Source organism: Phacochoerus africanus, chromosome 12, assembly GCF_016906955.1.
Source record: "Phacochoerus africanus isolate WHEZ1 chromosome 12, ROS_Pafr_v1, whole genome shotgun sequence".
Lineage (NCBI taxonomy): Eukaryota > Metazoa > Chordata > Mammalia > Artiodactyla > Suidae > Phacochoerus > Phacochoerus africanus.
In genome coordinates, this window is record NC_062555.1 from 50,282,955 (window position 1) to 50,296,528 (window position 13,574).

The following is a 13,574-nucleotide window of genomic DNA, read 5'->3' on the forward strand; positions in this document are numbered from 1 at the left end:
ATACATGTATACATTTTTTCCCCTCCCATTGTTCTGTGGTGATATAAGCATCTAGACATAGTTCTCAATGCTACACAGCAGGATCTCACTGTACCTCTTTAAACCTCTTTAGTCTTGATTATCCCAAGGGAATGCCACTAGTGAATAAATGAGAAAAAGAAAGCTGGAAAAGGGAAAATAAATACAGAAGAAATATTTTTTTAAAAAAATTATAAAGAAGGGAGTTCCCCAGTGGTCTAGCAGTAAAGGATCTGGTATTGTCACAGCTGTGGTTGCATTGCAGGTTTGATCCCTGGCCAGAGAACTTCTACATGCCATAGGTGTGGCAAAAAGAAAAAAAAAAGAAAGAAAAACCTACAAAGAGGATGAGCAAAAAAACCAGGGTCCTTATGCAAAGCAGTAAGTAGCACCAAAAATTTGTTACCAAATACAATGAACTAGTCAATATAACAAAAAAGCAGCAGACCCTCAGATAAAGAGAACTAGTGGTTACCAGTGGGGAGAGGGAAGTGGGAGGGGCAAGACAGGGGTTGGGGATTAAGAGGTACAAAGTATTATGTATAAAATAAGATAGAAGGATACACAGTACAGGAAATAAGGCCAATATTTTTTTCTTTAGTGAAGTACAGTTGATTTATGTTGTATTAGTTTCAGGTGTACAGCAGTCATTCCGTTATATACATAATAATTGTATTTCTTATAAATATAAAAATACATGTGTTCTTTTTAGACTGTTTTCCACTATCAGTTATTACAAAATATTGAATATAGCTCTCTGTGCTATACAGAAGCTCTGTGGTTTATTTTATATATAGTAGTGTGTATGTTAATCCCAAACTAATTGATTCCCCTCGCCTTCCCCTTGGTAACCATAAATTTGTTTTCTGTCTGTGGCTCTGTTTTCCTTTTGTAAATAACTTCATTTTTTTTTTTAGACTCCACATATAAGTGATATCATAACTTACTTATCTTTGACTTACTTCACTCAATATGATAATCTCTCGATCCATCCATGTTGCTGCAAATGCCATTATTGCATTCTTTTTATGGTATATCCAATATTTTACAATAATTAAAAATGGGGCATAACCTAAAATTGTGAATCAGTATATTACTGCATACCTCTAACTCATATAATATTGTATATCAATTAAAAAATTAGGCATGACTGAGGTGACAGGAAATGACACACAGGGCAGAACAGGCAAAGGCACCCCTTGAGGCCCAGCCTAGTGTCTGCATCAGCAACTCTGATACCTTCTGTGTTACAAAGGATATGATCAGTGTTTATGTTCTAACCACCCAATGAAGCTTTATGTGGGTTAAAATCACAACCCCCAATGGAAAAAAAAAATTGCTTCATCATTTAACAAGCATTGCTGTTTCAAAACAGCATTAAGAGAGAAGAGAAAATTCCTATATTCAAAGACTAAAAGACACAACATAGGAGGAATTCAAAAACATTTCTGAAGTGGTAGATGGTTACAAAGTAAATCATTAATTTCTGTTTTGTTTTGTTTTCTCTTCTTTTTATGGCTGCACCTGCTGAATATGGGAGTTCCCACGCTAGGAGTGGAATGGGAGCTACAGAGGCCCACCTACACCACAGCAACATGGGATTCGAGCTGCATCTGCAACCTGTACCACAGCTCACAGTGACGTGGTTCCTTAACCCACTGAGCAAGGCCAGGGATCGAACCTGCATCCTCATGGACACTAGTTATGTTTGTTACCACTGAGCCACAATGGGAACCCCCCCCTCCCCAGGTATCACTTCTAACACTCATAACAGATTTTTTAAAGGTCAGGGCATCCTATGTGATTAGCCCCAAAATAAAACTCTTGAACCCCAGTCTCTGATCAACTTTCCTCATTGGCAACATTTCACGTGCTGTCATAATTCCCTACTGAGGGAATTAAGGACATCTTCCTTCCATGATCCCCAAATGATCGAACCTCAGTAAACCTCTCAGCTTTACACTACTCTTTCCTGGTTCCAAACACTCTCACTGCTCATTCTCTAGCAATATATTTCTCAAAGAGGATCATTCCCCCAAGTTCTAAAACATGCCAATCATCTCTTCACACTTTGTATCCTAAACCCTGGCAATATCATGACTTTAACAACCACAAAAACAACCCCCATAGTCTAATGATCAGCCTTTCCAGACACTGCTTACCTGCAGAGAGCCAGGGATAGATGGTTCACAATTACTTCAAACTCAACAGGTCCTCAACAATGTTATTGCTCTGATCCACTCCTCAAACCCTGGATAACATCCCAAAGCTTTTCACTCTGTTTCCAGTTGTGAAGAAAGTGCCATTATCTACCTGAATAACCAAACTAGAAAGTCTGTCATCATCTTAACCTCTTCTCCCTACAACTTCTGACTCAACATTCACCGAGCCACCCAAGGAGGCCACCTCTAATTCCCCGACAGGTCTTCTGGGCCCATCCCTCGACATGAGACAGGCATCACCTCTCAACCTGATTACTGACGGAGCTGCCACCTCTTACCTTCAACTGCCCTCAGACCTGCCTGATCTCTTTGGGTTCTTCAGTTTCTTTCTGAATTATCTAGACATGGATTTGTCTTTACCTTTGCCTTTAGATGTTGTATTTCTGAAATCTGACTTTCAACAATTCTTGGCCATTGTATCTCTGAATATTCTCTCACCCCTGTTATTTCTTATCTCTACATCTGGTTCTCATTACAAACACACAGTGCCTGTTCACTCTTTTCCATGACTCAGTTTCATGCTTCCAACTGTTTTACCCACTTTACCTGCTGCATTCTGGGTAATTTCTTTTTCTTTCTTCTTTTATTTTGTCTTTTTGCCATTTTCTTGGGCTGCTCCTGCAGCATATGGAGGTTTCCAGGCTAGGGGACAAATCAGAGCTATAGCCACAGGCCTACCCCAGAGCCATAGCAACGCAGGATCCAAGCTGCATCTTCGACCCACACCACAGCTCAGGGCAACACCGGATCAGCAACCCACTGAGCAAGGCCAGGAATCGAACCCGCAACCTCATGGTTCCTAGTCAGATTCGTCAACCACTGAGCCACGATGGGGACTCCGGCATTCTGGGTAATTTCTTTTGAGTCATCTCCCCATTGGTTAATTCTCCATCCATTGGGTCTAACCTACAGTTTAACTCAATGAATGAGTTTTAACTCTAGTATGTTCATTTCTATTTCTAGAAATTCTTTTTCAATTCTTTTTCTCCCTCTGAGGGTCTTCTAGGTTTTTGATTCTTTTTTTAGTCATTTCAAGGAAACAGATTTTATAGTCTCTTTCAGTTAGCTCTACTTACTACAGTTTGGGGTGGGGGTGTGAGAATCTAATCCCTTAAATTTGCTGTATATGTTGCTTTTTTTTTTGGCTTTTTGGCTTTTTGGGTCCACACCTGTAGCATATGTTGCTAAGCTATGGGGTCAATTCAGAACTGCGGCCACTGGCCTACACCACAGTTCACGGCAAAGCCAGATCCTTTAACCCACTGAGTGAGGCCAGGGATCAAATCTGCATCCTCATGGATACTAGTCAGATTCATTTCTGCTAAGCCACAAAGGGAACTCCTGATAGGTTTATTTCATTAAAGAATTAACTTCCTAGTTTTAGTTGTCTAAGACTGGTTTTCTTTCTTTCTTTTTTTTCAGTGCCACACCTACTGTGGCCTATGGAAGTGCCCAGGCTAGGGATTCAATTGGAGCTGCAGCTGCCAGCCTATACCACAGCCACAGCAACACGGGATCCGAGCTGCATCTGCAACCTACATCACAGCTCATGGCCAACACTAGATCCTTAATCTACTGAGCAGGGCCAGGGATCAAACCTGCATGAGCCACAGAACTCCAATCAGAAACAGAAATAAGTGCTGACTTTTGTCACATCCTTATCTATTGTGATTGTCAAGATTTTTTCTGATTGGATATTTTGCTATGTTACACTGTATTAAAAGCTTTCCTAATATTAAAACTTTCTTGCATTTATAGTTTGAAAAAAAAACTTCAATTGTATATTGACAATGTGGTACAATCCCTGGAACTCTGCTAAGTATACCTGCTTGTGTATTTTATTGCTGAGAAATGGCAAATCTTTAGAGATTCAATGGCATGGGAGTTGAACCTTCAATATCATGTTGCAAAATGGAGCTGGGAGTGTGAGAAAGAAAGGTCTGTTGATGCAGAATATGATCAACTTCAGACAACTGATCATCATTCACATAAGCCTATTTCCTTTGAGTATAAAAACATATTATTGCACAGAAATGTAACAATCTTATCCAGCTTTGATCTATCATCTTTTTTTTTTTTTTCTTTTTAGGGCTGCACCCACAGCATATGGAGGTTCCCAGGCTAGGTGTTGAATAGGAGCTGCAGCTGCCAGCCTACACCACAGCCACAGCAACACCAGATCCGAGCCGCATTTGCAACCTACACCACAGCTCAAAACAATGCCGGATCCTTAACACACAGAGCAAGGCCAGGGATCGAACCCACTGGTTCTCACTCAGGGGGTTTGATACCTAGTGCAGCTTCTAACTATGAGAAAGGGACATGGCCTGTACTGATGGGTGCCACTCCAGAGTGGTTTTGCCAAGCACCTCAGGAACTGGCTTAGGATCTGATTTTTATGTTAATGTCCCAAAAGGAACTGGAATTCCAAACCCATACAGGAACCACAGTTCTACAATCTCTTGAGATTTTTTTTTTTCCTCGAACCCAAACTGTACAGCAAAAGTGATCCAACTCCTAATTACTGCCTTGCACTGACTGCTGGATTTTTCTCTCCTCCCAGTGCTAACATCTGTTGTTAAAACCAAAGCCCCTTAACTTAGGGGACCAACCATCTTCCCCCTCAAGTCCCCAACTCTTAAACTGAGCTCACTGCTGACTACTCGGTTTTCAGTTACTCTTCATTCCTACCCCTGAATATTTTACTTATATTCTTAATCACTCAGCTGTGCATTTTATGACCTATGTTTTACTCAGTACTCCCAGGTGTATGAAGTAAAAACATTCTCAGGTTATCAAATTCACCATAGTGTTGGAAATAAAAGGCCTTTCTAAGAGCTCCCTAACTGAGCACCAGTCTTATAATTCATCTTATTTTTACAAAAGGGTTTAAGCTCCTCCGACTTACACCCCAATGTCAGAAATGCACTTAAATCTCATCCCAGTACACATGTGCGTACACACACACACTAACGTTTACAGTAAATGCTTCAGGAAATGCCTTAGGTACAATCCAATATATTGTAGAATACCCCATTTCTTTTTTTAAATGCCTATTAAAAAAAACAATCAAATTGATTTTACAACCTACTAAATGGCTAACGGGCTGCATGCAGTTTGGAAAACACAGCTTATGCTACTGCAAATATTATATTTCTAAAATAACGATTGTAATAAAAAGTTATTTGGTTCCTATACTCCATGCAAAAACCCCCAAAACATTCCTTAAAAAGGGGGGGGGTCCCATCATAGCTCAGCAGAAACAAATCTGACTAGCATCCATGAGGACACAGGTTCGATCCCTGGCCTTACTCAGTGGGTTAAGGATCCAGCATTGCCATGAGCTGTGGTGTAGGTCACAGATATGGCTCGAATCCTGAGTTGCTGTGGCTGTGGTGTAGGCCAGCAGCTACAGCTCTGATTCAACCCCAGCCTGGGAACCTTCACATGCCATGGGTGCAGCCCTAAAAAGACAAAAAAACAAACAAAAAAACAAACTTTACATTTCAGTCTACCTCTCCTAACTTCAACACCTTTCACCAATCTCTCTAAAAACTGATCACCCAAACCTGATCACTCTTGTCACACCCCTCCACCTAGCATAGCCTTCCCTACTTTATCTACCTAATTCTTACTCACCTTAAAGGCTCAGCTGAAATAACATCCGCATGGAGAAAACCGCTACCCATTTCTCTGCACTCAGGCCTTCCTCTTCTGTGCTAATGGTATTTAATTCATACCTCCACTGTGGCATTTATTGCAGTTTGGACCAACAGTCTCTGCTTTTAGACTAAACTGCTTCATCCATCTCTGTAACAGCCTTGAGTCTTACACAAGACACCAATTCAAAACATATTTTGTGAAATGAAACCTTGTACAGTTAATCAGAAAGTTTTTATGAAAATAACCATTTTGTGCTGAGAATGGAAGACTACAGAGAAGAGAGTTAACACAGAGGGCCAGAACTGCTACCCTTTCTTTAGAAGGCCTGGTTACAAGGCTGGGCCTTGGCTGGTGTCCCAGAACTTACAATCAGGGGGTTCTCACTATTAACTGCAAAGGGTAGCTCATGGTGCCTGCGGTGTTTATACAAAGAGTATGGCTTACGGTAGACACTGGCTTTTCTTCCAAGAGGCTGGAATGAAAGGGGGTGCTTGTGTAACCAGCCCTGAATGAAAATCCTGGGTGCTGTGTCTCTAATGAGCCTCCTGGTGATGACACGTCACACATGTGTTGTCATACTTGTTATGGGGGGACTAATATCCATTGTTTGACTCCAGTGGAAAAAAGCTCTGGAGCCTGACAATGGTTTTCCCTAGACTTTGCCCCCTGCACCTTGTATTTTGTTGATTTTGGTTCAGATTCTTTCACAGAAATAAATCCTAGTCACAAGTATGACTATATACTGAATTCCCTGAGTCTTCCTAGGGCCTGGCTGAGCCAGGGAGGGGTCTTGGGGATCCCTCAACACAACAACTGTATGAGAACGTAAGCGATCATACACAATGGCCAGCGTGTCAGTCAGCTTTGCTGAAGTTGTATCGAGGAAATATAAAGTTGATGGAGGGTCATGAAAAAATACTAAAAGCTTGATTTTTGAAATGTTTATAAAGGAGTGAAGCAACGCCATTAAAAAAAGATAATTTGGGGGAGTTCCCACCATGGCTCAGTGGGTTATGAACCCAACTAGTATCTGTGAGGATGCAGGTTCAATCCCTGGTCTCCATCAGTGGTTTAAGGATCCAGCACTGCTGTGAGCTGTGGCGTACACTGCAGACACAGCTCAGATCATACATTGCTGTGGCTACGGTGTAGGCCAGCAGCTGCAGTTCCAATTTGACCTCTAGCCTGGGAACTTTCTAAAAAGCAAAAAATAAAATAAAATAAAAAACTTTCTGGAGTTCCCTGGTGGTACAGCAGGTTAAGGATCTGTCATTGTCACTGTTATGGCACAGGTTCAATCCCTGACCTGGGAACTTCCACATGACACAAGCGGAGCCAAAAAGAGAAAGGAAAAAAAAAAAAAAAAAAGAGATGATTTTTCCAGTACTCAGTAATAAAAACTGGAGGAAAAATACTATGAAAGTACTCAGAATAAGAAAAAACTAATTAAAATAGCTAAAAATGAGATGCCTAAGAATTAAAGAATGAGATTATAGAATGCCCACTAAAGAGTAAAACAAAAATATAGATTCATCTACTTGGCACATAATTCACTGCACATATTATCTACCCTACACCAAAAGAAAGATAATGAACATAATTTTGAGATATCACATGATACTGCTGCATGTCTACCAAGTATTTTCAGGATTGCCGTCTATTTAACCAGCAAACTTTGTACTTTGTCCATTGCATTTACCCTATTATTTCAAATACACAAACATTAATCGAAAACTTTAAGTGCTAATACCAGTGATAAGGCAACTGTGAAAGACAGAAATCAAGCAGGCTGGAAAAGAAGGACAAATCCAGTCTCATTTGAATCTAAAGAGATTTATGCTACTGAATTGCGGACTCAATTACTAGGGAAAGAAAGTTAATTTTTCTGACCTGCTGAAAATACTGAGATTGTTATCAAAAAAGGAGAAACAGGAGTTCCCGTTGTGGCGCAGTGGTTAACGAATCCGACTAGGAACCATGAGGTTGTGGGTTCGGTCCCTGCCCTTGCTCAGTGGGTTAACGATCCGGCGTTGCCGGGAGCTGTGGTGTAGGTTGCAGATGCGGCTCGGATCCCACATTGCTGTGGCTCTGGCGTAGGCCGGTGGCTACAGCTCCGATTGGACCCCTAGCCTGGGAACCTCCATATGCCGCGGGTGCGGCCCAAGAAATAGCAACAACAACAACAAAAGACAAAAAAAAAAGGAGAAACACCAACAGACAAAATATAGAGATACTTACAAATTACAAACCGAACAATGGCCTAAAAAATTATTCTGATCTAAATGCAGTCTTTAGAAAATGCTTGTTGCTATACCTTGTTAAAAATACTCCTATATGAGGGGGTGGGGGGAGAGCTAAATTAGGAGTCTGTGATTACCATATACACACGACTACATATAAAATAGATAACTAACAAGGACCTACTGTACAGCACAAGGAACTATAGTCAATATTTTGTAATAACCTATAAGGAAAAGAATCTGAAAAAGAACAGACATATATATGTATAACCAAATCACTTTATGTACACCTGAAACTAATGCAACATTGTAACCCAACTATATTTCAATTAAGAAAAAATTTTTAGGAGTTCCTGTCTTGGCACAGCGGAAACAAATCCAACTAGGAACCATGAGGTTGCAGGTTCGAGCCCTGGCCTCGCCCAGTGAGTTAAGGATCCAGCATTGCCGGGAGCTGTGGTGTAAAGTCACAGATGCAGCTCGGATCTGGTGTTGCTGTGGCTTCTAGACTGGCGGCCACAGCTCCGATTAGACCCCTAGCCTGAGAACCTCCATAGGCCGTGGGAGCGGCCCAAGAAATAGCAAGACAAAAAAAAAAAATTACACTGTCTTTAAATGAAAAGGAAGAGAATAATCAAAATCTGGGGATACAGCCAAGTTTCTAAAGTTCAATGCCTGAGAATCTCATAGATCATCAAAATCAAAACATTCTGTTACAAGAGGGAAATTGTTTAGCCTCACATTTCTTCATAGCAATACATGATGCTGTAAGATTGTAGACGCAGGGTCTACCAAGTGCTCAAGGAAATAACACATGCAGCCTGAAACTACCACAATCAGCTAAGTTGGTATTTAAACATAAAGGCAACAATCAAGTTCTCAAGCAAGAAAGTAAACAAAGCATCCAAGAGACAAACTTGGGTGAAAGGAAGCAGGCACTGGAGACCTGCTCAGCAATGACAGTCAACCAACCAAGAGACCAATCAAGACAAAGAACTCAGAAAGATACTGCCAGGAGGGCTCAAAGTAAGCCCTGCATTTGTCTCAACTGTGCCCTGTCAAATAAAACTGTTACAAGGCTCTACAGTGTAAAAAAACTAACAGTAAGTGAAAATTAGTTGCTGGAGGTTTTAGGGCAAATTGAAGTGTAAAAATTTCTTCATTTTTCATAGTGAAAAGTCAAAAGATACTTAAAAATGATAAGTTTAAAAAACAAAAAAGAACCAGAGTTCCCTTTTTGGCTCAGTGGAAATGAATCTGACATCCATGAGGACACAGGTTCGATCCCTTGCTCAGTGGGTTAAGGATCCAGGGATGCTGTGGGCTGTGGTACAGTTTGGAGACACAGCTCAGATCCCAAGTTGCTGTGATAAGCCAGCAGCTGTAGCTCCAATTCCACCCCTAGCCTGTGAACCACCATATGACATGGGTGTGGCCCTAAAAACACAAAAGACAAAAAAATACAAAAATAAAAAATAAAAACAAAGAACTTGCTTTTAGAAATGAAAGGTAGGTTGGTATATGAATCTACAATCCTAAGAGATGTTTCAGTACTTTCCTACAGTAACTCGCTGTTCGTGTTTTATCACTCATTAACATTCTAATGAGTAGTTTAGATCTCTACAAAGAATAGAAGCATTACATAACCATAAAAAGAATGAAACAGTGTGTTCGACAGGATTATGGAAAACTATGGACATTATGGAAAGATATCCACAGTATATTCTGAACTGAATCACAGGTCTCACAAGAGCTCTGACTGCCATCAACTGTAATAACTAGTTGGTTTAAAACTAAATAAGAGTTCCCCTCGTGGCTCAATGGTTGACAAACCCAACGAGCGTCCATGGGGATGCAGGTTCAATGTCTGGCCTCACTCCGTGGGTTAAGGATCCAGTGTTGCTGTGAGCTGTGGTGTAGGTTGAAGACACAGCTCAGATCTTGTGTTGCCGTGGCTGTGGTGCAGGCCAACAGCTGCAGCTCTGATTCAACCTCTAGCCCGGTAACCTTCATATGCTATGAGTGTGGCCCTAAAAAACAACAACAACAACAACAAAAACTAAATAGGAGATGAGAGAAAACACTGCTTCCTGGCAGGGGAGCAGTGTGCAAGGGAATTTTCCAGGTGATGGAGATGGTGTGTATCTCAACTGGGGTGAGTCCTGCCTATGCGGTTGTTTGAATTTAGCAAAACTCAGCAAATGGTACACTTAATTACGACCTCTATTTCACTACCTGCGAATTTCACCTTAATGAAGGAGAATAACGAGTTCACAAAATCAACTGTTTTAACTGCAAAGTCATACATGCTTACAGGAAAAAATAAAATAGAAACGTTTCAAGTGAAAAATCTCTTACCCAGTCTCTCCCAATCCAACCTCCTCAGAGTTAACCACGCAGTTAATCCCTGTTACCAGCTGGGTATGTTATACCCTCCAGATTTTTTTCTGTACATTAATATACAATTGCAAAAAAATGTAAATATCCTACACACAGCAACTTGCTATTGGTACTTAATTAACCATGAATATCATTTTTTATTTGTAGATGTAATTTTTCTTCATTAAAGGCCATATAATATTCAACTGAAAGGATAAACCATGGCTCTACCACTGACCACTAAAGTACTTTAAAGCTTTAAAAAAAAAACAGCATTTTTGTATATAACTCTTGGGATACTAAAAAACTGTATCAAACAGGGATTTTAAAATTTTCTTTGGGAACAAAAAAAAAGGGGGAGGGAGTGTCCGTCATGGCTTAACGGTTAACGAACCCGACTAGCATCCACGAGGACATGGATTTCATCCCTGGCCTCGCTCAGCGGGTTAAGGATCCGGCATTGCCATGAGCTGTGATGCAGGTCGCAGACGTGGCTCAGATCCCGCATTGCCCCGGCTGTGGTGTAGGCCAGCAGCTACAGCTCCAATTGGAACCCTAGCCTGGGAACCTCCATATGTCTCAGGGGCAGCCCTAAAAAGACAAAAAAAAAAAATTAAAAGAAATAAAATTCTTTGGGAAAAGAACTCTCACTGTAACATGAAAGCCTACTTTTTTCAATTTTTAGACACATGCCTTTCAAATACATAACTATCTGCTCTATTGAGGGAACATAGTAACTTAGCATAATTGTGAATAAATAAAATTTTCCAAACATATCAACTATGAAAGTAAGAAATACTGTTGCTCTGTATTTTTGTTGTAGCTCAAAAGTTTAACTTAGCAGTGGAATCTCTTAAAATACCTAAGTAAACAAATGCAAAAGTAACTTTCTTACAGAGTGGAAAAAAAATCAATCACTGCACTAAATGAAATCAATATGCATTACTCAAAGTGTCTGGGTCCATTCTTAATGTTCTTTTGTAATATTGTCCGTGATAGAGAATGAAATCAGCATTTATGAAACTTGTAAATTTCTATCTAAATAAAATCACTAATAATGGAGAAACTCAGTATTCCCACCTAACAGTAAAAAAGAACCTGGGACAAATTTTTATTTAGAAGAATACAATGTGAAAACAAAAGTTACAAACCTAGGTCCAATAACAGGAATGAGTAAGACATCCTGAAGGTCTGGATGTTGAAGAACAGGAAAACTTAATCCATTAAACTGCTGTTAAAGATAAACACACAGGATTACAAAGCAATTAATATATTTGCTAATTTCCAATTGCGGAGCTTGTCAGTGTCATTACTGAGCAGAGAATAAAGCTTAGTATATTCTCACTTTATTCTATGAAAAAGCTTAGTATATTTTCACTTTATTCTATTAAAAAAATCAGACTTCAAAACATTTTCTCTATAATTTGATTGTGAAATATCTTGACTTCTTGACAATTCAAAGAATCAACTCTGCTTACTATATGACTTTGTAAATACAAAATATGTTTACCTTGACTTTTTTTTGGGGGGGGGCACGTCCACAGCATGCAGCAGTTCCTAGGTCAGGGATCAAACACACACGACAAAAGTGACCCAAGCCCCAGCAGTGACAATGCCAGATCCTTAATTGTTAGGACACCAAGAAACTCAAGTGGCTTACTTTGAAAACACACACCCAATATAATACTGCACGTAGTACTCTCTTAAGAAAAGCTTCAGAATAGGACATTAAAAGATGAGACTATTAAATGCTATTTATTATATATCATCAACAGTGCGTGCCACGTCAGTTTTGATGATGCTTTTTGGCAAAGGTTCAGGATTTTCAGTGTCCTCTACCATACGTGGCCTTCAGACTGGAAATAGGTGCAGAGCCAGTGGTCTAAGTGCTGGGGCCAACTCATAGTTCTCTGGGCACCAACTGTGTGCATCTCTTCCCAACTCCACGGTCATGCTGGTAGCTCGAAATAGACCACAGGGGGAGCATTTACACCATGAAAATCAGCAAACACCACAAAGCAGCGTTATTTTTCCAAAAAGTGGGCTGTTCAGTGTTCATCAACACATGAGGGTTGCACGTTGGGAGCCAACTGAGCAATCCACGTGGAGGCGTGGCCCGAATATCAACAATCAAATACTGGAAAACAAACCATCTCTAGCCATGTAGGCAAGAGACTATCACCTCATTCCTTCTCACATACCATATGAGACAACAGTAACTTTAATAGGATCTGCGTTGCCTTGTGGTATCCACATACCACCTAGAGAAAACTTCCAAAATCATCTTATTGCTAAGTTGATAAGGAAAAAAAAATTATTCATATTTTATAGCTCTACCTCGATTTCTGCCAAGTTAATAGCTATTCCGACTTCTGCTCCTTCCGGGCAGAGGATATTTCGAACTAACCATCTCCATCAGAGCAGTAGTAACTCCCTACTACGCAGTTTTAGCTCCTGACCATCCTGTGTTCTCTCTAAATGTGCCTTGTGTAGACATCTCATACAAACGGAATCGTACAGTTCAGACCATTCTGCACCTGGCTTCTTCCACTCACAATCACAGTCTGGAGGCTCACCCATGTGGGAGCATCTATCAGTTGACCATGTTCAGGGCTGAGTGGTGTTCTACTGTGTGAACACATCAGCTGGTTTTTCCATTCACCAGTTGATGGACATTTGGACAGATTTCCCTTTTGGTTATATGAACAATGCTGCTATTAATACTCACATTCAAGCATTTGCGTGGACCTACATGTTCATTTCTCCTGGGTAGATACCTAAAAGTGGAACTGCTGGGTTAACTTTTTAAGAAATAACCGGTTTTTGAAAGTCAACCACTTGACTTTCCCACCTGCAGTGTATAAAGGTTCCAGTTTCTCCCCATCCTCCCTCGTCAAATGAAATTTTAAATAATAAATTCCAAAATGTGACCCTAGAAACCTGGAGACAAAGCCCTGACTCAGAATACATCTTTAGAACACACGTGAGCTTTAGAACATGGAAAAAGACAGAAAACTTGTAATCTAAAACCTCCTTCAAGTTCCCTTATCTG

At 40.3% G+C, this 13,574-nt stretch overlaps 1 protein-coding gene across 6 annotated transcripts in view; it reads right to left on the reverse strand.

Moving 5' to 3' along the window:
* Window positions 1-13,574, reverse strand: part of NSUN6 (NOP2/Sun RNA methyltransferase 6) — an 89,858-nt gene that overhangs the window by 67,540 nt on the left and 8,744 nt on the right. For 5 of the 6 annotated variants that reach the window (XM_047755519.1, XM_047755516.1, XM_047755515.1 and 2 more), the window contains exon 3: window positions 11,674-11,753. The exons of the other annotated variant lie outside the window; for it this stretch is intronic. In XM_047755519.1, the coding sequence (XP_047611475.1) occupies window positions 11,674-11,753 (80 nt within the window). The remainder of the gene's footprint in view (window positions 1-11,673; window positions 11,754-13,574) is intronic. 6 annotated transcript variants of the gene reach the window in all.